We start from the raw sequence: 24649 nt of genomic DNA on the forward strand, positions 1-24649 counted from the left end.
AAAAGTCTTTCCTCAGAGTGGGCGAGGTTCCCCCACGCCCAGCAATTTCTGTGTCCTATTCTGTTGTGAAACTGTGGTTCTTCTTCATTTCAACTATTGCAGTCTGCAGAGTTGTGTGGGATGTGGCTGTATGACTTTCCCCAGCTCATACTAGATGGGGACTGTGAAATAATGAGTTATTAGCATCTCATTCTCTTAGTGTCTGTGCTATTTTTAACATCTGGGAATATTCATTCTTCCTACGCCCTCTGTGCTAATATAGAAGGGCACAGGCTTTTAAAACAAAACTATATTCACAAACATCAACAAGCATATCTTATTTTTTCCCATATTAATGCCTAGCCATATTTAAGAACTCCTTCCTTTCTCTCCTTCCACCTCCTTTTTTAGTTATTATTTTTCCAAACCTGTTGGCTCTGTCTCAGCACTGAAGTGTGTCTCTTGTATGATTATTTTTCAGGTACTGAGAAGGCTTTTCCTTCTCTGTATCAGAACAGAACTTGATGCCACTGATGCAGGATCTGAACCAATTCTAGAAAAATCCTAATTTATCAGTGGTCACCCCAATGTCTACCAGGCTTTCTAAGTGTCACACATACATCTGATTTTTTAGCTTAATGCTTTTTTCATTTATTTTCCTAGTTTAGGAATGGCACACAATAGGTAACAGCACCTTCAAAATAAAAAGTATATGATGACACGGCAGCACTTTTCTAATTATTTCATTCCTCCTCTCACACAAACAACATTACCTGCTCATAGTCTGACATTGCTGAAATTATTTATATCTGCAATGTAGGCAGGTGGGGATCAGATATCAACCAAGACCAAATAGCATCCATGCAGTAACATATCCTATTATATATTTTCCACACAAGAAATTACCTATGGCAGGCCCCATGGGTGCTGTGGCTACTATGAACTCCTCAGCTGCTCCTAGCAGGATGTCTTGGCATGGAGACTGAAATCCCCAGAAATGACCAGCCTGAGGGACTCATTTGAAGACCACCTTAACCAGCTGAGGTAGGGAGACCTCTGGAGAATGGCCAGTAGGATCCCTCTCCTTTCCTGAACCTCCAATTTCAGAGCACCAATTCAAAACCTGGCAAAGGGTGGATAGGGCCAGGTTAGGGCAATGGTATCCTAAAAGACAACTAGAACTGCACCTCCTGATGCCACTCCTCCACGGAAAAACCTAGTGAAGATAACCAAGACAAGTCATTTTTCCTATCTAATCCAACCAAATTGTCATGATACATAAGTTAGCCTATTCATCCAGGATCAAATTCCAGATGACAGATGTTGTCCCATAAACTGACCAGGCATTCAGAAGCATTCAGGAGCTGGTACAAAAGTTACCAGGGTACAGCTATTTGGAAGACTGCCCAAAAGAAGAGTGACAAATAGGGTTTCTCCTATGACCATCTCCTTCTGACCCTTATTTTATGGATGACCATTTGTGGCTATGCAGAATGTGTACTTCCCGTCTGCCAAAACATCCTTCCTAAGCAATTCTCACAGCACTCTGATGACTGCATCGTTGCAATGAGCTCCACCCACTTGGTCCTGTTTTCACCAAGATCGACAAGAGAGTGCCACTGCTGCCATCTCTCTTGGGAGTGATGGCCGAGAACTTGGTAAACACTCTTCACTAACAAAAAAGCCATTTTAGTGGTTAAATTACTGGTCTATCCCACAACTCCTCTTACTGCCTCTCATGGCAGCACTTTGATCCGGCAGAAAGATTGTCCAATAGCTTCTCTCAGGTGAGCAGAAACAACGAAGGGCTTTTTGCTGGTAGTGTCTGTTTCCTGGAAGTGATGTCTAGCATCTGGCTAAATATCCCCTTTGAAAACAAAAGTCATTCTAGGCATCAACTACTTCACTCAATTGTTAGGACTCTCCCCAACTGCTGGCCTCTCACATAAGTCCTCTTTGTTTCTTCCAGCAGTGCCTTTTGATCCAAGGCCAATACTGCTCAAAACTTTTCCTGGATCAGTTTCTGCTTGCCCTGCAAGCCATGATGGCAAGTCATAATCAAATTCTGTCTATAATCCTGGCTTACCCGGCAAGTGTGGGACACTGTCTGTCCTGCTCAGGAGTACAGTTTCTCTATGTGGATTGAATTAGAATTACATGAGGGAAAGTGGGGACACATCAGCTGGCCCTTTCTGCTCCAAAGTGTCCTCATGTGAGTCCCCAGTGCTTTCTGCACACAGAAGGCTGTCGTGGAAAGCATGGTGTATTTGTGTCAGCTCTCAATGTGATCTAGAACCCCAATTATGCAGCTTTTAGGGTGTGCTGAAAATCAAGAACAATTATTCTGAATGCATAAGTGGTGAAGAGAAGAGGAGTGGGGGACAGAGTGTTTAAGTCTGGGACTCTTTTTAAACTCAAAGCTATGGTTTGGCATTACAAGTAAACTAATGTACAATTGGCATCAAGATAGCTATTCCTAGAACACATTATAACCTCAAGCAGGTTTACAGGTCAAACCTTTCTGTGTTCCTCATCACTGATTGTATCACTTGCTAAGTGCAGCAATTTAAATATTTAGTGATTTCTCTATAGAACTTCTCTATAGAAATAAAGCCTCTTTTCCAGATAATGCGGAAAAGCAGTGGGAGGGTAAGAGGGGAAAGATAACAAGATGTCAGAAAATGCAAGAAAAACATATTTCACATCAAGATAAGAAAATAAAACAGATGCTTATACTACTTATTTTAGCCGTTAACAGTGATAGAAGATGGTAAATCAGCATATTTGAGACTGGATTTCCCTGGAGACATAATTAGTCAACAGAACGTTCTTACTGAAAAGGATTTTCCAAAGCAATGCTCCATCTACTATGCAGAAACAATCACCTCACACTCTAAAATATTGTACTGGAACATAAAGAGCAACTCCTGTCTGTTTTGCATGCTCCACAAAGTGTTTACAGGGAAGAACTTGAGATCTGAATGCTACATATACAGACTTCTCTCTCTTTGCTGACACAACCAGTTTACTATCAATTTCAGTTTAAAGGTGCTGTTAAGTGTAGCATACTTATCTTGTGTCTTTTAATTTAACTATGATCAAATTTCCAAACTAAGATTGTAAATAAAAGCATATTTACTGGGAATAACTGCATTTGGTGGACTTCTGGGTGAACATACACAAAATCAGGTCTAAGTTTGGGTGCCATGGACTCATATAACATACACTGTCCTGGTTGTTAACTCCTAAAAAGAACACTGTACTAATTTTTCATTATAACATTATCCCCTTTATATATATATTTTCAGGATAACATATTTTTATGGGATTTTTTTTTCTATCACATCACATCACATCACATCACAGGATAATCACACCATGTATTTTAATGGACTCAGACTCAGAAGATTTTGGTAGCTTTGACAAATTGATATTGTCCCAGTAGGTCAAGATAGCATTGAATCCAGATCTTCCTCCCACATTTTCCAGGGTTACATCCCATAAACATAAACACGTTTTGCTCTTCTAGCAACAGCATCCCAGAATATGAAGCTTGAGCAGGATCGGCAGGTTTCGTTGTGCCCCCTGCAGTCACGGGAAACCAGAATTTGTGAAGGTCCTAACACCAGTAGGATCTGTGGCTTGTCAGCCATACTCATTCATTCATTCATTCATTCATTCTGACATTGCTCACTCTGCAGCACCACCTTCAAAAGGCACCACATTTATATATGCACACTGGAAATGGATACTAAATCAGGAAGTGAAAAGGTTTTTTTTAAAAAAAGAAAAGAAGCTATTTGCTATTCCCTTACGTGTTAATTTCCAGGGAGTGCATCCCATACCGACTTTCAATGGCGTATTTGCCAGGATGAGCATGGACATTGATGGGAACGTTATTTTTGTACCTACAGAGGAACAAAAATGTATATATAATACAATGCAGCATACAACATGAAGGAGGAATGAACAAATACAGTTAGACACATCCACTGTTTGCCAGAGAGAGGAGTGTGAGGAGACTAAATCTAGATACCTCCCTCACATTCTGAACAGCTGACTGCCAGTATTTAAAGCATCTAACTGAGGATGCACAGAGGAATCAAGCAGGGCAAGTGCATGCAGAGAGGCCATTTATACATATGATTTCCATCTCACTAAGGATGCAATCATCTGGCATGTAGCTGGAAAACAATCGGTTGGTTCCTGATATTCAGAGCAGACTCACTGAAGTCAGCTGAACTGACCTTACATGGCTGTATTAACTGGAGTTCCATCATCATTTTAAGGTCTTCTAAATTCAGATACTTAACTTGAATGTATTATGATATAACATGCATTACCATGCTTTACTTGGGTGTAAAGATGGATGCTCAACATAAAAAGTGAATATACTGAGATTTCCAAATGGGATGCTACCAGCTTGCCTTGTTTCCAGAATGTTTTGGATGGGCTACATAATGTCATTAGTCTAATGTCATTCGTCTCTTGCAGTAATTTGTGTCATTTCATGTTTTCCATGGACTTCTACCATATTTTCTCACACCAGGGAAATTTTGTTATTGGCTGGTATACTATGATCCACAAAAAGCAGTGGCATGAATGCCTGATTCACAACCTTCTCGAGCCTTGTGGAAGTGTGACTGACTGGCATGCAAAGAACATTTCCTGGGGACATTTTCATTTTCAGTCTGGCCAGGCAGCCACATTTCTCCTTCACCCAGGAAGCTGATCATATCTACCCTTCCTGCTGCTCTTTCCTTCATCTTAGCCCCACAACACAAATACTCCTGCTTCAGCAACAAAATAGAGGGTGGTAGATGTGAGGGAACTAGTGAGATTTGTTTTGAGGTTTCCTTTTTTCTTTTCTTCTTTTCCATAAGTGCACATTCTGAAATTCTTAAATTTATAGTTGCATTTGTACTCCTATATAAGCATATGTGGCACTGGATCTGGACCAGATGTTCCAGGAGGAGAGCATTAAACCTTTTCCCCAACATCAGTGCTTTCCCTGCAGAGTCCTGTCCTGCCCATCCTTGGGGGAGTTAAAAAAGAAAATAACTAGAATGGATGTTTCCTTCCCTTCATTTAACCGCCCCCCCCTCCTCCATGGAATGTTTGAGGAAAAACTGGTGTGTCATGGCAATGGTTTAAATGTCTATTCCTGGACACCATGGTTCTGACCCATATCAGGGTATCACACATGTACAGGGGAATTAAAGCACAAACATGAACCTTCAGACTTTTAGAACTTCACAACAGCACATTTCTGGAGAAGAAACAACCCACCTGAGTGCAAATATGGTGGGAGTGACCAAGGCGTTTTGGTCATATCTCAGCTTACTAGTGTGGACAGAAGGTTGCTGCATGTAGTGGTAATTCTCTCCCACAGGATGGGCATTACACAGAAGGTCAGCTTGTGATTTACAGTGGAAGTCTAATGACTGGTGAGACTACCTGGATGAGCCCTTAATCTAGACAAGATGGAGGTGTTGACAGATCAGACACTCTGATGTAAAATCTGTCCTGGAAGGGATTGTACATGCCCTAAAGCTTCAGTCTGAGACTGGGGCTGCTTCTGGATTCAGCCCTGCCCTTGGATCTCCAGTGGCTGCTATGGGGAGAAAACTGTAGCCGTTCCTAGGTAAGGGAGATCTGGCTAATGTTACTCACAACCTGGCAATGCCTGGATTATATCTAGTAATGCCCAGGCTAAACTACTGCAAGCTGCGTTTGGAAACTACAAATGGTCCAGAAGATGACAGCATTTTTTAAAATTAAGACTTGCCGCTCAGAGGACATTAATGTATCCATGGTTCCCAGCTGATTTCTACACTCAAATTAAAGTGCTAGTATTGCATTTTAAAATCTGAAATAGGCTGGGTCCAGGCTATCAAATCTGCTTGCTTCCATATGAGCATGCCCATTTGCTCAGATAATGAGCTTCTGCTTTGTGCTTCCTTAGCAGTTTAAGTGCAGTCAGTGGTAACACAGGCCAGGGCCTACCCAGTAATAACAAATGGACTATAGAAATCCTTCTCAGGAGATGTGCCTGAATTTCTTATTTATGAATTTTGCATGACATGTCAAAATCTGACTTTTTCATACAGCATTGGAGGAAATGGACAGCTGATGTTCCACCTGTTGTTGTTTTTTTTTTTTCCTGATCAATTTGAGGCTAGGGAACACATGGCCCTTCAGATGTTCTTAGTCATTAGCATAGCCAGGATGACACAGCATAGAGTCTAACACTTGCATTAGTGACATTCTATTTATTCTGTACTTTAATTATGCTGTTTTTAATTGATCTTATTTTTATTTTGAAGTTTGTTGGATTATAGATCATTTGAATGAATGATGGGAAATACAAACATAGATAAAGTAATGTGAAAGAACTATTAGAAACACTAAAAATCCTTTTTTGTTTGGTATACTGATTCAACCTGTTCCTTTAAATGGCTCATAAAAAATAACTTCGGCAAACTTTTTAACCTAAGGTCTTTTTTAACATTTTAAGTGTTTATTTGATTAAAACACCAAAACAAACAAACCAACAAAAAAACCAGAGGCCAAAGCACCAACACATTCTTATCACAGTCATTTTGACAAACAATCAAGTGGTACTTCCTTGAACCAGACCCAGCCACCTAACAATATTCTCTTCCAAAATAAAGCCATGATTAAAGGCGTTTCCTCTATTAGTCTCCACAATGAAGGTTGCCTGTTTTCAAGGATGGAGAACAGCACACACAGGTGTGTGTGTTAAATATAAATGGTGGTAAATTTTAACACAACACCAAGGACAGATCTATTTGTAGACTGCTATGTACTATCTAACATTTCTATTACGTCAATACTTAGTACATGTGTATAGAGCAGAATGTGTACAGGGGGCAGGGGGAGCAGAATATCTTTAAAATCATGGTAGTGCCACTGCTTGCCATCAGTAGACTTTCTTGCCCTGCTTGAGCTGATCTACATGTAGAGTTGGACCATCATGAACAAAGACACTTTAAGAAATGTTAAACACTTTAAGTGAGCAATGATATGGTAAATGTATAGGATAGGATAGGATGGATCCCACATGGGGATTATGACATTATATAAGCTTCTCACCAAAATACTTTGAAATCGCTTTGTATGTGCATTTGTGTGTGCCCAGTCCCTGTGTTAACAGACAGTATGGTTTACATGGACATTAGCACATGTCTGAGATGCAAGAACTGTGCTGATATTAACACTCTTCTTCACCCTCATTCATCACATTCTATAAAGCTGCCCACATCTTTTGTTGTGCTTTGTTTGTTTCATTTTGAGCAAAGCACGATTTCAAGACAGCAAGGACTGGCTTCAGCCTTGATCCAGAGGCCACCCTACTCCTAGTCCAAAGCACAGTTTGCTTTTCATCAGTAGGCATGAATACATAAAAATAGTCACAATGTTGTTATCTCTACATGGGGAAGCATACCTGAGACTGTGCCAGGACAGCAAGCCAGCATGCAAGTGTGGCTGAATTCATTCTTTGTTTAGATTGCAGTTGTTATCTTTGGATAATAGCCTCCAGTTTTTATAATGCAAACTGTTTCTCTACTAGAGAACTGTGGGGATGTACTTTGTACTCCAGCACATAAAGGAAAGTTTAGGAATGCTATAACAGACAATGTTTCAAATTAAGCACAAAAGAAGTCTATACCAGCCTTCCCCAACTTGGTGCCCTCCAGATGTTCTGAAGATGTGCTGAACTGCACATCAGCCCCAGTCAATATGAAGCAGGATGAGCTTGCCATATATTAAATTGTCTCTTCCCTCTGTCAATGTGTTCACACATGTTTATCATCCTGACAACAAGTCTGTAAGAAAGGTTACGTTACGTGATAGTAATTGGGCTGAAAGTCACTCAGTGATTATGATGTCCTCAAATTTTTGTCTTGCTAATCAGCAGCTCCAAAAGGCTTCTTTGAAAATCGTGAAAGCTCTGGGAGATACTGCTTCTTCTTTTCCTCCAATTTTGTTTACCATATTAAGTTGCTTCCTCCTAAAGTGGATGTAAGTTCCACAAAGTAGGAATCTCCACATCACCCCCAAGCTAAGAGCAGTGTTGAAAGAGGGGCATTTACACTAGGGAAGGAAGATGGGAGGAAACAAATAGAAACCCTTTCTCACATAATCACTCTCCTGGTCTTCAAAACTGCCTCATGGAGCTATTAATTAACAAAAACAGAAAGCCAGCATAAGATCCCTCCCACTAGTTATTTCTAGTTTGCATCTAAATCCTGTATCCATTACACTACACCAGTTTTCAGTGTTTCACATTGACTGACCAGTTTCTCAGTGCTTTTGCCTGGAATGCAGCAATTGACATTTTGCATCTGTGATTTGCAGAACAGCAGACTGCAGGCAGAACAGACACCTGTTCACTTGCCTGCTGCCAATACCCATCTCCAGTTCTGCTGCCTAAGAAATAATTTGCTAAGCTATTTAGGCAAATATATTTCTTCCACATCATAATCTTTTTCTTAAGAAAAGAAGACTTGCACTAGATCAGCCCAGGGTCTATCTAGACCAGCATTTTGTTCTCACGGTGGGCAACCAATTGCCCACAGAAACCCCACAGGCAGGACATGAGTGCAACAGCACCTTTTTCCCTTTGCTTTTAAGTTAGAAAGGAATTAATCTATTTATGTCCAGAAATACAAAGCTCCATGTTTAAGAAGAGTTATTAGCCTTTGATAAGCAACATTCCAGGAGAAGCAGATCATTTGCTAATCTAGGACTGCAACAGCTCCCACTGTTATTATGTGCTAACAGTTTGCACATACTACTGAAGTCTTCAATTTCCATATTTTTTCAGTCAAGCTAATAAAACTGCATCACTAATTAAGACATTTCACACTATATTCCAAAGAGACTGCTGAAGTGTTTTTCATTAATAGCATTTATAATTTCTCTCATGTTCATATAAGTGCTGTTTGCTACAAGCATGTAAATGACATTTGCTTAACAAGGGATGGACAAGATCAGGTTCATTCTGTTTTATATCCCAGAGCAAAACACCTGTTCAATGCCCTTCCCACATTCTTTCCATTGGTAGCTATGCATGCACAGTGCAATCTTATGGATGTTTAGCTAAAAGTAAATCCTGATTAAGTTCTTTGGTGCTTACTTACTCCCAAATAAGTGTACTTAAAATTCCAGCCTAAACACTAAATGAAATCACAATATATTGTATCTAATTTGATACAAATATTATATATTTTTGCTAATTTTAGTGTAATATTAATTTATGATCTTGGGTGCATGTGGAAAAGAACACTAAAGTTATGTATTTTAATTCCTAATCCAGAGATCCATGTGTACATGGATTTCTTGCACACTTGCAAGGCCCTGTTCATTTCAATGAGGGGTGAACACATCTGAGTTGAATAACTAAGACATTCTGTTGCCTGCTAAGATTTGATAGTGTTAGTCAACCTGGAATGCTTTTTACTCCGATTTGTCAAATCACTGAATGAATTAATAAATTCTATGTGTGCAAGCGGATGGAGGATGACTTCATATGTACATTGCAGTTCCCACAATTGAAACAGATTGCTTGTGGTGAGACTCTTACCTTTTGCTCATAAGGCCACAGATCTTCAGTCTGAATTTATTAGATGTACTATTCTCAACTTATTTGTAGTAATGAGAACCAAGTACAGATTAACCCTTGATTGATGCATGAGAGGGTTGAATTCAGTTTGAAAGAAGCTCTTGGAAGCTGCATTCTAGTGTTGGGTAAGGCATGAGTAGCTAAATCCAAAAGACTTGGGGTCAAAAATGCAAACATTACCAGTATATTGCAGCTTACAGCTCTTACTTCCTGTTGCTAAACTTCAGGAAATGCAATTCAACCCTTCAGATAGGGAAACAAATTGCACAAAGCTGGTAAGCCACCAAACTAAACTATCAGTAGCTGAGGAAGGAGCATAGAGGAAGAGGCATATGCTTCTGCAGAATGCTGGAAGGCAGAACTGAAACCCTAGAAGGGACAGATTTGGCCCCACACTGAGATGTCCCACCTCTGATATACAAACTGAAATTAATATTCAAAAATAACACACATTTACCACTAGTTTATTCAGGCGCCTTGTTTAGGCAATGTACAAGCAGTGGGGCTTGGTAACATGAGCTTACCTCACCTCTGCCCCAGCTCTGCCTCAACATGTACAGTGCATCTTTCTGAAGATGAAAGCCACTTTTATCTATGTGTCCCGTTTTCATCTTCCTGTAACTTGAAACCATGCAACCCTTTAGAAGGTGGTGAAAATGTGTGAGAAGGAGGTGGGGGCAAGCAGACATCCCTTCTCTTCTTTTCCCTCCTTCAGAATGCCTGTACAGGGCTAGTGCAAATAGCAGTATATATATGCAATGGTGACTGTGTATTTATTTATTTAAAATTTTTATATGCCGTCCCTTATGCATGGCATCTCAGGATGGCTTACAGTATTGTCTAGAGATGATAAAGAATACACTGAAGAAGCCAACCAGTGAAGTAGCTCTCTCAGTGATATATTTTTAAAAAATCATTTTTATTTCATCCATTTTAAATACCCTTCTACCATCAACAACATATAATGTTGATAGAGAAGCAAGCCTACCATGTCAGGCGAGGTTCTGGCCAGCCAGCCACGGTGCAGTGCAATTTGACATTTTGTTTTTCCCAGACGGTATGTGAACGAGGCTTAATGACAAACTCAGGAGCATGTAGCAGACCATCTTCATTCAACTTTCTGCGGAATTCTTCTGTCTCTCTTAACTGTAAGGCAAATATTTCATTTTAAAATTTATCATCCTGACACATTGTCACTTCATAATAGAGAAAACATATGCTCTGTCAAGTGGAATATACAGAATATATTTAACAAATTTCAACTATCATTTCTCATAGATGACTGATCAGATATTATTATAATCTTCAATATGCCCTTTTACACAATAAGGTTGTTTTTTCCTTGAGAAACAACATGAGCATTATTAAATATGAAGTACACATAGGAAAAAATAATGCATATTTGATTTATTTCCCTTTTCATGAACAGAGGGGTGAGCATTCCAGAATCAGTTTCTTTGGTAAGAGTCTTGACTTGTACATTTCTATATTTAGAGACTGGACAGAATAAGAACAAAATAGTGCTATTCAAGAAAAAATAGGCATAAGGCTTTTGCCACAGGGTCAGCGAGGGGGATGCTCTTTTGCGTTGCTTGATTCATTGAAATGCATGAAAAGGGTGAGGGGGGAATTCAAAAACAACATCAAATGATGCATAACACAGACAGTGCAAACTCAGGCAACCATCACAAGATTACCTTCTACATTATCACCAGTGCTGATGAAGATGAGCTACTGATATGGAACCATGAGGTTCAAGTGCAATCGCTAGATTACTGCAAGGATACAGTGGTTTAGGGAGAAGCCCATCACAGGCGAGATACATTAGTTTGGACTTAAGCACTAACTTCATCTCAACCAGTATGGCTACTCAGATTGCTCCAACTCACTGAGACCCAGCATTAGTGCCAAGGACACTGCTCAAGCATAAAAAATGGTTGCACAACATAATGATCACTTGTGAGGAAAATCTGTGATCTTTAGCCAGTGGCAAATTACCATTTTTCCTATTGTCTTATCAAGTACTAATTGCATTGCATTAGCATTGCTTTATGCTAGCACATTGTCATTCGGAATAATTCTGTGACACAATTGGATATGTCTGAAGAAGTATGTTCTAGGATACAAAACATATTATACCACAACAAATAAGTCAGTTTTTTTAAGTACTCTTATATATATATAGGCAATGTTGTTGAGGTTGTTATTATTTGTATGCTTATTTAATTTCTATACTGTCCAATACCTGGAGCTCTCTGAGTGCTTTACAATACGTAGTACCAATATTTAGAATATGGCAAGTATACATAATGACAAAGAAAGGCATGATATTTCTGGTAACTTTTTATAAGAAGCTTGCATGATGAATATTAGAACCTTAATGTAGTCATAGATAAGCAGTTTAATTTTGCAGAATGCAAATTAAGAACATGTCTCCATTTCGCCAATGAAATTAAAGGAGAACAAAAACGCTGTATCAGGTCCTATAGTCTGATACAAGAAAGGGCATTTTCACACAGATGAACTGTTGATTAAGTACCGTTTTCTTTAGAGCCATTCGTTCAGCTTTCTCTCGTATTGCTACTTTTCTTGATTTCTTTTCATGTCTTTCTTCTTCCACAGAGGATGAAGTTTCTCTGTGAGTTGCAGTAATTCCTTCACCAGTTGCAAAAAGGTTCCTTCTGGCAATGTATGCAGCACTTTCCTTAATTCTCTCTTGTTCTGTGTCTGTAATCCCACTAACATAAGTTTGACTGCAATCATTAAAAAAAAAGGGGGGGGAGGAATGGTCAATCGGCAAATTGGATGGAAAACAGAAGACCTTATGCTGACATTTCTTAATGTTAATTTACATGCAGTTCCCAAAGGTAATGGACTGTCACATGATCACCTTAAAAGACTTAAGCTATGGTACTCATTAACGACACTTTAATTGGAGCTAGAGAAAGGTAAATCTGACAAGACAGTGGGGTATATCATACATGTGAATAAGCTAGATCAAACTTGAGAGACCCACTGAAATCAGTGGGACTTAATTTAGTCATGACTGTTAGCCCCATTTATTTCAATGAGTTTCTTCTAAGTGTGAGTAAATCCAGATTCAGTGCAATAGTTTCAACACGTTCAGTGCTACACGGGCTTTAAAGAGTGTTTTAAAAATGCTTGTTTTCAGTTTATTATAGTTCTGAAAAATCTTCTGGAAATTTCTCACTAATTTCTAGTGTAGTTTATTTACTATCAGTATCAGTCCATTCCTGCCATGACATTGATATGAACATGATGAAAATGGCCTCTTGTCCTGAGACTCAGACACAGACAGCTCAGAGAAGGTACCTGGGAAGGAATCTAGCAACCAGATAAGATGGACATGTCAGAGGAGTTTTAACAGAACTTGAAAGGGGCTGTAGAAGGACAAAGGTTAGAAGCCCTTGCAGATGCAGATGTTCCTCACATATGCTTTTAATCAACAAAAGACTTGATTTGCTTCCAGACAATTTAGCACCCAAGCAATCCAGTGGTTCAGGTTTGCACGTTATTCTCAACCATGTAAACTGCCTTGAGTTCCTTGCAAGAGGATAAAAGTCTGGATAAAAATGTTTTAATAAATTATTTTAAAACTTTAAAAATGGTCTACAAACATAATAAAATCAGTAATATAAAATGTTGTAGAATTGAAAGGGTATATGGAAGATGATCCACAGCTGGGAGCCCAAATATCGAACTAGTTGAATAGGACTTACTCTGTAATAATTTGGTTTAGGACTGCAGGTTTTTTCTTTAAGCCAACAGTTAGATGACTGAATACTACCAGTCATATTCTTACTAAGACATTTAACTCCACAAGGAAACCCCTCCCTGCAGTTAAAATCCACAAATAACCAATAAGATAAGCACTGAAAAAATATTAAATCTTATTGCTAAAAATAATGAAAATAATTGAACTATAAGGATTGAAACCTCTACCTTGAATCACACATTGCACAAATTGACACCTGGAAGTCTGCTCACACATCTGGACTTCATCCTCTCCTCTCCCCCTCCAGCTGCCCATATGTCCTCCAGATCTGCTGTGGAAGGTCCTCTAATTCTCCAAAGCAGATCTGGGGGTATACATGGAGCGAGGAACCGTTTTCCTTTCACTGTGAAACAACACCATTCAATCCAACACTTTGCTTTCATGAACTGAAACTGATGAGAGTTATAAGTGCTGAATCATGCCAATAATAATTTCTATAGCAATCTTTTTATCTCCTTAATACTTTGCTCATCCTCTTTCTCTATCTCCCTTTTAATGTGGAAAACTGAAGTTAACACTGCAATCCTGCACTAGTCTATTCAGAAGTAAACTGCACTGAATTCAGTGGAAGCTACTAGCTAGTAATTTGTTTGAAACTGCAACCTAGAAGAGGGCAATTTGCTTAGGAGCATTTAATCAGACTATTACTAAATTAGTTTCTAAACACACATCATGCAGGTCTAAGCTCAACTCTTATCTACTGGCTTTCAACCAAAATAGAGAGCAGCAAAATGTGTCAGCTCTCTAAATAGCCTTCAGATTAATTTATTTTTAAATATATACTGCCTTTTTTCTGGCAAATCATCTGCCGATGGAAAGATGCAAGCCGACTCTGTAAAACAATTTGGATATGATTTCTAAGTTGTAAATGGCAAGTGAGTCTAGGCTAATAGCTTTCAGAGGATAAATAGTTGGCAGTGATGTGGCATACACATCCAATTTTAGAACAAAAGAATGGATTTTATGCCAACATGACACAAACAGATGACAATGCATCAGATGACCTTTTCAACACTTTAGCAAACACCAACAGAGGATATTAATTAGACTGGAGGGCTCACAAAATATGGTTGTGAAGGAGCTCCTACCCTTCACCCAGGCCTACATTCTGGTGCCAGCGATGCTTACATGGTAGAGGAGGCCAAAATATAAAGTGAACTGGATAGTAACTTAATCTTCTTGCTCTTATAAAGAGAACTAAAATTGAGTTTGGGCAAAACTTAATATGTTTAGAATGAATATATTCTCATAATATTTCTGATTCGCATTCTGCAGCTAATGAATAATAGAAAACATTTAAAATATTTCAAGGAAACTGTTTATACTGCTTTTTCCTGGCCCTCTATCAAGTCTTTGTGTTTCCAGATTTCTGTTGTTACTATCTAAATTTCTTATAAAGACAAACCTCACTAGAGCTTTAGCAGCGGATTCTATTGAAGGCAATAACCCGCAGTTTCAGATTTATTAGCATCCGCTTTCTCTTTCCAGGAGAAGAGCAGCTCTTAAACCTAGTCCAATCTAGACTTCTGAATTCACACTCCTTTTACAAAGAAGCAAATCTCCAGGTGACACACCTAGCAAACATATGTATCTTCTATTTTTATAGACTGTGTGAACCATGCAGGGAATTTCAGCTGTGGGGCAGTACAGAAATAAAATAAATAAATATTACAGAAGGACAATCCAATAGAGAGATGTCATATTTATTCAGTAGATCAAAAATAATATACTAAGTGTTAAATTCCTAAAGTACCTTTCACATGATACAATCAGAGTTCCATCCACCAAACAGTTGCATGTGTATTTTTACAATTCAAATATGCATTGTATGTCCTACTTGCCCATAGTCTCATGGGTCACCACTGATAATACAGGCGTTTTCATATCATCTTTACCCTTAAAAGGACCAAATTCTTATTTTTTTTCCTTTATAAGACAACACTTTATACTTGGGAACAAGTTCTACTAATTTCACTAGAACATATTCCAAACTGAGAGTGCATAGGACTGCAGTGGTTCAGCTGTTCACTGCCACAACTTGGAATCCTCCTATACTCCACTAGCAGCACAGTGATTAGAGTGGAAAAAACAGCTAAAATAGCAACATTGGAACTCTACTCTGTCACCAGCCACTCATCACCATGATGTTCACTTACAATGCCTCCATGTTACCCATGTAGGAAAGGCACCAGATGGGAGGAACTCTAAGATGATGCTACAGATCCTACTCAATGTCTTTGAAGAAAGTCAAGGCACACACATGAGGCTGTATAGCCTAGCATAGTATGTCAGTAAAATTATTTATCTGAGAAAAAGATTCCTTAACTATGCAGAAGACTGACACATTGACAAATGGCCTTATTTAGTCCTTATTTATTTTGCTGACCCTCCTTCTCTAGCTTCATTTTGTCCAGCCACTCTTCCTAGATCTTCACTTGGTTGTATACTGGTGACTACTGGTTATTTTTCCAGCAGACCCCGCTATTAATTTCCTCCCAGGGTCTCACAGAAATGGATGGCAATAGATTAAAAACAGAGCATTAATGTCACACCATTGGGAAAAACAAAGACCACATCTATATGCATACTAGTGGAGAACTTAATTTTTTGTGAACGTATTTAGTCTTACAAACAATATGTGAGATGTTTAAAAATCAAAGAATATACATTGTATTTGCAAATCTAACCATGACAGTTTTTCTAGAGTATTATTTCTATACTTTACTAATGGTGCAATCCGATACATGTTTACATAGAATGAATCCTACAACTCCCAGCATTCCCTAGATAGCCATGCTGGTTGGGAGATGCAGGACTTCTTTCCCATCTAAACATGCATAGGATCACACCCTTATTTTCTATTGCTTTTCTACCAGTGATATCAACTGCAATCCTATATAAATTTGCTCAGGAGTAAGTCCAATTGCACATAGCGGAACTTCCTTCTCAGTAAACATGCAAAAAAAAAAAAAAAAAAAGCACTACTGGTTCCAACTTCAGGCAAATTGCATTGCTAATTTCTACCTTCACCCATATTTTCTCTTTCTACGTCACAGAGCAAGTGACATTTAAATAAAAACATTGTTGTATTGTTGCACTGTCACCTTTAGCAACAAATCTGTTACAAAGATATAGAACAAACTATTATCTTCCTTCTTTTTCCTTTTTTCTGTTCCACCCACGAAGATGCATACCTTCCTGTGAACACAGGTACCACATAGTCAATAGCAGTGTTCTCTTTCTCCTGAGACAGCAGACTTTGCTTAGCTCGCTTTGCTTTGGGACTCAGCTTCAAAGAAGAATCCTCTATCATTTTTCTAGAAAAAAAAAGTCATATGATTACAATTATAAAGACATCTGTCTTGCAATTTGTGCAGCTACAAATGTACAAGCTGACCAGTGTGAATGCAGGTGTAGCCTTGATATGAGCAACATAACCAGCAGCACAAGAATGAAGTTTTTTTGGGTCAGGCAGTTGAAACATGTGCAGAACAATTCCGAGCATAGATTTTAGTGTATCTTCCTTCATTCCATGAAACTATGTTTAGAACTGCAGTCTTGGTCCTTTTCTTTCCTCCTCCTCAAACTGGGAATCTTTTCTCTCACACATTGACAGCTCGGATGTAGACATAAGCATGCACACATAAGAATGTGTACATCCTTCTGGTAGGTACGCTCTTGGTGTAACTGGATACCAATGTCCCTTAACCTTGTGTCTTTATCCATTAAGCTACACAAGGTGGCCAACACTTCACTTTGCAAACTAGAGTATTATTTATATAGTAATACAGAACAGAAATACAACTGCACAGCACAGCAGTATACAATATGCAAGGAGATGGAAGAGAGGGATAAATGCATGGATGAATGGCATGATCAATATAATTAAAAGCTATCTTATTCTCATTGATATTATACATTTAAATACATATCCATGCAGACAGCCCTGTTTGCACTTTTTGTGGCTATTTCATACTATCAGCAAAGAAAAGCTTGAATCTAGATTATTTACACCTTTAACTGAAAGCTTATTCTTGCACCTGGTTATAGGCTAGGTCCATTCTTGTTGGGCTTTCTACCAATGTTGTTCTAGCAATCTGGAGTGAATGCTCTGACATTATTGGTAATGCACTGCATTTATGTCAAGGCCTCTTGCTTATTTCCTCCCCCTTTTTATCATCACAACTTTTCTGTGGGGTAGTCTAGGCTGAGTGACTAGCCCAAGGGCATCCTCAGAACTTCATGATTAATTGGGAATATAATCATTGTTTATTCAGTCCTAGTTCAGCACTTGAACTATTACACCACACTGGCTTTGCAGTATTTACTTTTCATAAATCCACTGGAATCCCCTTTTATCTAAAGCAACATATAAATCCTGGTTTAGACACAAAAGTAATCCAAGAAACAAAAAACTAATCAAGGGTGTAATCCTGTTGATTGAGGAATCTGATCATTCAATGCAGGGCAAAAGCAGCAGCAGAGGCAATTTTCTTCCTTCGTCCATCCACCCTGCGGGGAGGGTGCTTCTCCTTTCTATCCTGAGGATTTTATTCTGTAGTCCTTTAAATATCCAACTGTCCCTTTTGTTTCAGTTTCAGAGATTACTAGAATCTGGTCTTTTTCTCTTTTGCATTTCCCTCTCGGTATACTATTTGTCTGTTTCGTTGCCTTCTTGTTCCTTGGCTACTTATTGTATTACTTTATGCACCTTCTTTCATTTCCTTACAACTTGTGCAAATTTCCTGTTTTCCTCCAGCCCCCCCCCTCACTTTTTGTCTTCTATTTTTTAGAAGTTTGGCCTGCAAGCACTTGATTTTGGCATTTTTAAATTTATGTGCAGTGTGCTTTATAAGTAATAAGTGATGTCATTGATTGTCCACTCTTCATCTTTTTAGGGATGGAATAAGAAAATTCTGTATTTGTATCTTTTTAATTAGCAAGCAAAAATCTCATGGATATATTACAATAGAGTCATGAAGAATTTGCAAAACAAGAAAATTAACTCTAATGTGATTAATCAATGTACCTGCTTTCAGAAGCTCTGCAATATACCATGTTTAAACACAACATACAGTGACTGCACTGTTTGCCAAATTATTCTCCTAACAAACAGGCCATCAAAATAAACCAGAAATGCATGTTCTGCTAGCAACACCTGTGTACAACCTGGCTGCCATCTCTTCACTGGGGTGGTTTCCAGGCGAGATGCAGGAACTTCTGTAAGGTCTATTTAACATCCTCCTCTTCTTCTGGTACTTTTTCCATATGTCAGAGTCCACCTTTGTGTGCTTTTATCACAAGATGGGGGAAGGGTTTGTTTGTATACCATGTACCTTTCTGAGCTATATAATATAGATATAGTAGGGGTGCAATCCTATGCATGTTTAGATGGAAAACAGTCCTATAACTTGCAGCTCCCAGCTGAATGGGGATACCTTTTTGTCTATTTATGCATGGACAAGATTCTTATACCACACTGCATCTCCGTTGTACCATGCAGCCAATATTACAGAGCATAGTCATTGAGCATGTTGCCTGTGTGACTGAATTTACATTAGTGCAATGTAATTTATGTTAGCAATAGTGTCAGACTGGGTACTGTCTCAAAATAGCATGAAAACAAGCACAAAAGCAGGGCTGTCAAGCAAGGCATTTACTTACACAGTTGCCATGAGTTAGAGACAACTTGATGGCACATAACAACAACAAGCTTGAATGTGTGCTGTACAGTGAAAACTGTCATTTTCCTATCCTATTTAAATGTTAGCTCTCTAACCTTTCAAAATTAAATGTTCTGTTTGTAATATGTATGCAATCACTATCATAATCCTTATAAATCTAAATACAACTGAGACATCTATTTCAAATTGTTACACAGATGTTCTAAGGCAAACTGAGGAAAGTGCTGAAGCATGTAACCTAATTGTTATTAAAATTTACTCAGAAGTAAGTGTGGAAGTGCAGTAACTGGCTGGAAAACTTGATCAAAGAAAAATCCACGCCTTACCCAAAGACAATGGATATTCATGATTGTGCATGTGTTGGAACCATTAATGTCAGCCCCTGAATGGGTGGGTGGGAGCAGGCTGTATCTGCTTCTTGATGAAATGCAGACTATGTTTGGCTGCATTAAATGCAGATTAAATATGTGTATTAAATACACATATAAATTGGCTAAAAGCTGCTGAAAGGTCATGAAGCTGTTATCTTTGAAACCAGAGAGCAAAGAGAGAACTATAGGCCCTACTCTAGGGAGATTTTGTTGCACATACCAGATAAGAAGCTCTGGTTGCATCATCCTCAGCTGAAGGGCACAATTTTGGAATCTGTCTTCAAGAATCCAGGTACTATTAGGGACATGATCTTAGAAACTTCCAGAGAGGTGGCTATACTAATCTGCTGCAGCCAAAAAGGAAAACAAGGCTTGAAGCACATTATAGACTACTAAATTTACTATTATACCTTAATAAATATTGATTTGTTTAGGGGGACTTTTCTGTTAGCCTGCACAGGGTTTTTCCTGCTGGCTCTGATATTTTTATTATCCGCCACACTGCCTTTTTAATGCTTTTAAAATGTTATGTTATTTTGTTGTTTTTAGCAATTTGATTTGCCTTATCAATGTAGTGTTAGCTGCCTTCAGTCTCTGGTCCAGCAGAAACGTCAAGGGCATACTCACCTTGTCTGGATTTTGGTGTAGATTACCCACCAGGACAACCAAATTTCTTCACTCTAAACTAGGCATGAAGCCTGGCTGAAATAGCTCGGGATAAGTTGCTTCTTCCAAGATACCCTGAAGCCAAACACCACCATTCCTTCTACTACCTTGCTCTAAAACAGTAAACTGGGGACCAGTCAAAAATTAACTAACCAGATGTGTTTATGTCATTATTACTGAGGAGTCATCAGAATCTTTCCAACAAATATTCAGTCATATGTTACTTTAGCTATGTAATTTACTAATTATTCAAGATAATAATTTGAAACCAGTTCTTTTGACAGTGGATAAGTAAACTGATTTGATCTCAGCAGTGCTTGGAAGGCAGAAGAATTATATTATTCCACTCCCTTCCTCAGCAAAATGTCATTGGTTCAGCTGCTATGATGTCACTTAGGGGATGCTAGCTGAGCGCTAAGAATGCCTTGGAGACCTTACAATTAGAATTCTAAAGTCAAATGGAAAGGAATAAAACTGAATAAGTATTACCTACACACTGGCATGTAGTTTTAAAACTTTTCAGGGGAAAGTTATTGGCTACAGTCAAACACTTGCTGCTTATGATATGTTATGAGAAAGTATGGATAATGCTGCTCATAAATCTTCAAGAAAGTTCACTATGCAATTTTGCATCAGAAAAATATTTTGGGAGACAGTTCCCTTAAATGTGCAAGAGCAATGTGAAAAAGCCTTGGGGTTCACGGTCAAATTCTAGCAGCAAGTTGTCACTTTTTTCTGTTGCCCTCACAAGCACTAGTTACATTCAAAAGTGTAGAATTCTACTAGTACAATTACACTGTACATTATATAATATACAATACATAATCTATATAATACTTGTTCAGCAATCACTCTGTGTGATAGATCCTGGACACCTGCTAGAACTGGCTCATGGGATCCATATGAGAAAGATACACGACAAACACATCCCTGCAAAATGCTTTCACATGTATGCATTGACAGGATCATTCCAAAAGCCACTGCGTGAATGTAAAATGTGCCCAAACTGATCCATATGTGTTCAGTTTGGTCTAATAGGGAGAATGTTCGAGGTGGGTATGGGAAACCAAAGTGGAAAAAGTAGCAAGTCACATTTATTAATCCCCTGAAGACAATGGGTTGGGATGCAGTCGTATCTTGTGTAAAGGCCCTGCCTTATGCAAGTCAGTTCCCCCATCAATAGTCAGCTTCCCCGTGTTGCATCCCATGCTGCTCCCTTGACCTTGAGCATGTTTGTGGGAGGAATGCAGAGGGCAGCACTGGGGAAGAACAACTGGAGAGGCCTTCATGTGCAAGTGAGGTCAACATCTCCTGTCTTTTGATATATTTCAATATCCAATATCTTTCTTTGCATAAAAGGAAATCTGTGAAATTGAATACCTTCACCCACTTGAAAAGTGTCAGGAAAAGTGCTGTTTCAGACAACCCCATTGTCACTTTTCTTATTACAGTGACTGTTACAGAACTGGCCCAATTGTAGCAACTTTGGACAAATACTCCTCTCATCCCTTTCTCTACTCCCAGGCCTTTCTTTTTCCTTCCCAAAAGTATTAAGAGTTCCAATTCATCTAATTCTAACCCCACAATATTTCACTGCCTTACCTCCTGCAAGCTGAAAAGCCAGCACAAGTTCATAATCTGGCTGCAGCACTGGAACCAATTTCTGTGAGAACCCTGACAATTTTCTGCATAATCCAAGTTCAGCCTCCTATAGTTCAATGTTCTTGCATGCTCACACTTAAATTGCTCCACAAAGCCATTTTCTGCCACAGAAACAGGACCCCCGTATCCATGGGGGACAGGCTCCAAGCCCCTCAGCATATGCCTGAAACCACAGTGAGTTGTGAACACTGTAAACCAGGGGTGGCCAAACCGAGGCTTGGGAGCCACATGAGTTTATTTTGTGACTTGCTGTTTGCCACCCATTCACCACCTGCTGCAACCCACAGGCACCTGCTTGCAGCTTTCAAATATCTAACATTTACCATATGAGGCTATTCCATTGAGCAAGTCTGGCCACCCCGATATTTACTGTACAGTTGGCCCTCCACATTTGTGGGGGCTGGGGGCACAGGACCCCTGTGAAAGTGGAAAAATCACAAATATCTCTAGGGACTCTGTTTGGGGATCTCACACTCTTTGGCTCAGTACTAGCCAGCCTCAGTCACATGTTTTGACTCTCAGTGGGCATGAGGACTCTAGAGATAAAAGCTTTTTCCTCTAGAGATATTTGCATTTTTCCCATTTCACAGGGCTCCTGCACCCCTAACCCCCGTGAATGTGGAAGGCTGCAGTGAAACCACAGTAACTGAGACAGTAGATGTGGGGGGGGGGGTCTACTGTATTTTAACTTCTTAGTTGTACTTAACAACATTCACCGTTGTTCAAAAATGCTTGGGAATATTTGCCAATATTGACTTTGTCAAAGCCACACTATTGCCATTGTTAAACAGTTCCTAGAATGGGTGCAAGGGTGTACATGTATCTAGAAGGAAGAGATTTGGTAACAACATATACAATACTGCAGTTGCACTGTAAATAATTATCAAACGTACTTATTTAAAAATAAAGTCTGTGGAAAGTCCTTCTAGTATGGTGGAGTACAGGCTATGCTGCCAAGTCCAGCAAGTCAATGAGATCTCCCTTGAGATAGCCCAGGATCCAAGCTTAGGCTATTAGAGCTAGCTATTCCATGTTCTGTGTCCTTGGAGATAAACATATTTGGACAATCCTGATTTAACCTCATACCATTCAAAACCAATTATACTGGATGATTAATAATTTTCTTTCCTCTCTTCTTCCACAACCTGGCTTTATCTACTATGTGATAGATGACCACAATAGCCTAGAGATCTTTCTTCCATGCCCTAGGTTGAGGCAGATCATTTGACAGTAGACCTTTCAAATATTGGCTCAATCTATAAACAGATTAGGGCACCTTAAAAAGTCGTGCAAGACATTTAGTACGCAAAGTAGTACACAGAGTTAAGTGAAAGTAAATGGAAATGTCTTGCTATTTTTTCTGCCACTAAAGCTTTAAAAGTTTTTATGTAAGCACACTTAAATGCATTTATGCCCTGCAAACACAACTGAGGGTGACTTGGAAAGCAATGACATGACTGATGTGACATGCCAGTTCAAGCGGCTGTGTGTGTATTTTTTGGGGATGTTTCCTTTGTGGGGGTCAATAGGTGGCTCAAACTCAGCTTCTTCTATTTGTGGCCCAAACCCAAATTTTCTGTTACTCAGTTTCTTAGATGTGCCACTTCTCCTGTGACCCAGAAGGCCCCAGGCAACCATTTTGTGGTGCCACCTACCAATGTGCCCCAAAAGATTGAGGAAACCTGGCTTATGCATCATCACATTTTAACAGCAACCAAAGGATGAGGCAGTAATCAGGTGGCAGCTGAAACACACAAACTATCTTTGACTATTGCAGATAAGCTAATTAAAAACCAACTGATTGAAGACTGCCTCTTTGCTATTCATAAACTGATGAGAAAACCACAGCTCATGACACCCAAAAGGGAAAGCTTCAGTTACAGTTTGGGCTGTTAAAATAACTGGTTTCCTATAGCCAAGAGAAAGATAGGTTGCACGGTTTGGCCAGAGAGATTAATGGCTTTATTACTATAAGAGCCAAAACTAGAACTGCCAAGCTGGATTTTGGCAGAAGAGAAGAGATGCCAATACAGAATGGCAAGAAATAGCAAAAATAAAACAAGAGCTAATCATAGCTAATGCAAAAGAAGCTATATTTAATCCATAATCTTGTAAATGGAACTAGTCAAGATCCCTCGTTTTGCAAGACTCCTACTGAGCTCTTGAACATTTATCATTAAAGCTGTTTGCTGAAGTTAAAATAACACAGCTAGTTAAATAATAAATGTAATCATACTTTCATCAGCACCAGCAATTCAATTACAAAGGTCACATATGGAGCACTTGAGTCAAACTAACCACATGCCAGTCTAATCCCAGTCACAGATAATGAGATAACTACCTCTGGAAAGATTCGCTTTTAAATCCACTGAGAGTTTGGGCATTTGAATGGGATTTCCCAATAGTATTGGATTTGCACTGGCATTAACAACTTCTTCTAATCATCAGAATTAGGTGAAAAAGAGCAAAAAGATGATCATCACAATTGGTTCTAACTCACTTTTAAGGTCCCTGAAGAGCCCCCAAAAGTTACTAAAAGCTGATGGAATCCAAGTTAACTAGCTATTAGTTAGGTGGATATTCATAGTTTCTTGATTTTTATACTATAGCAAGGGGAATCATGGAATTAAACCTTCTAGATCAAGACCAACCAGCTATTACTGTTGGCCTTGAGCTGCAGATTTTTTCCACACTCTTCTACTTACTTTTGTCATGGAAAACTATGAGACTGAGCTGAGGTACTGTGAGGGAACAAACTGCTCAGTCCTTTCCCTGGTTGCTATTATTTCATACAAAATTATTCCACTAGTGATTTTTTTTTCTTCACAAAGGAAAAACCTAT

General features: G+C 38.9%; 1 protein-coding gene across 2 annotated transcripts in view; it reads right to left on the reverse strand.

Annotated features, from left to right (window-relative positions):
* Positions 1-24649, reverse strand: part of MYOM1 (myomesin 1) — an 87274-nt gene that overhangs the window by 59811 nt on the left and 2814 nt on the right. For both annotated transcript variants that reach the window (XM_044423899.1, XM_044423901.1), the window contains exons 3-6: positions 16619-16741; positions 12168-12381; positions 10617-10774; positions 3795-3887 (exon numbers count right to left, since the gene is read on the reverse strand). In XM_044423899.1, coding sequence (XP_044279834.1) covers positions 3795-3887; positions 10617-10774; positions 12168-12381; positions 16619-16741 — 588 coding nt within the window. The remainder of the gene's footprint in view (positions 1-3794; positions 3888-10616; positions 10775-12167; positions 12382-16618; positions 16742-24649) is intronic.

Source organism: Varanus komodoensis, unplaced genomic scaffold (assembly GCF_004798865.1).
Source record: "Varanus komodoensis strain SLA01 unplaced genomic scaffold, ASM479886v1 scaffold14_1, whole genome shotgun sequence".
NCBI lineage: Eukaryota > Metazoa > Chordata > Lepidosauria > Squamata > Varanidae > Varanus > Varanus komodoensis.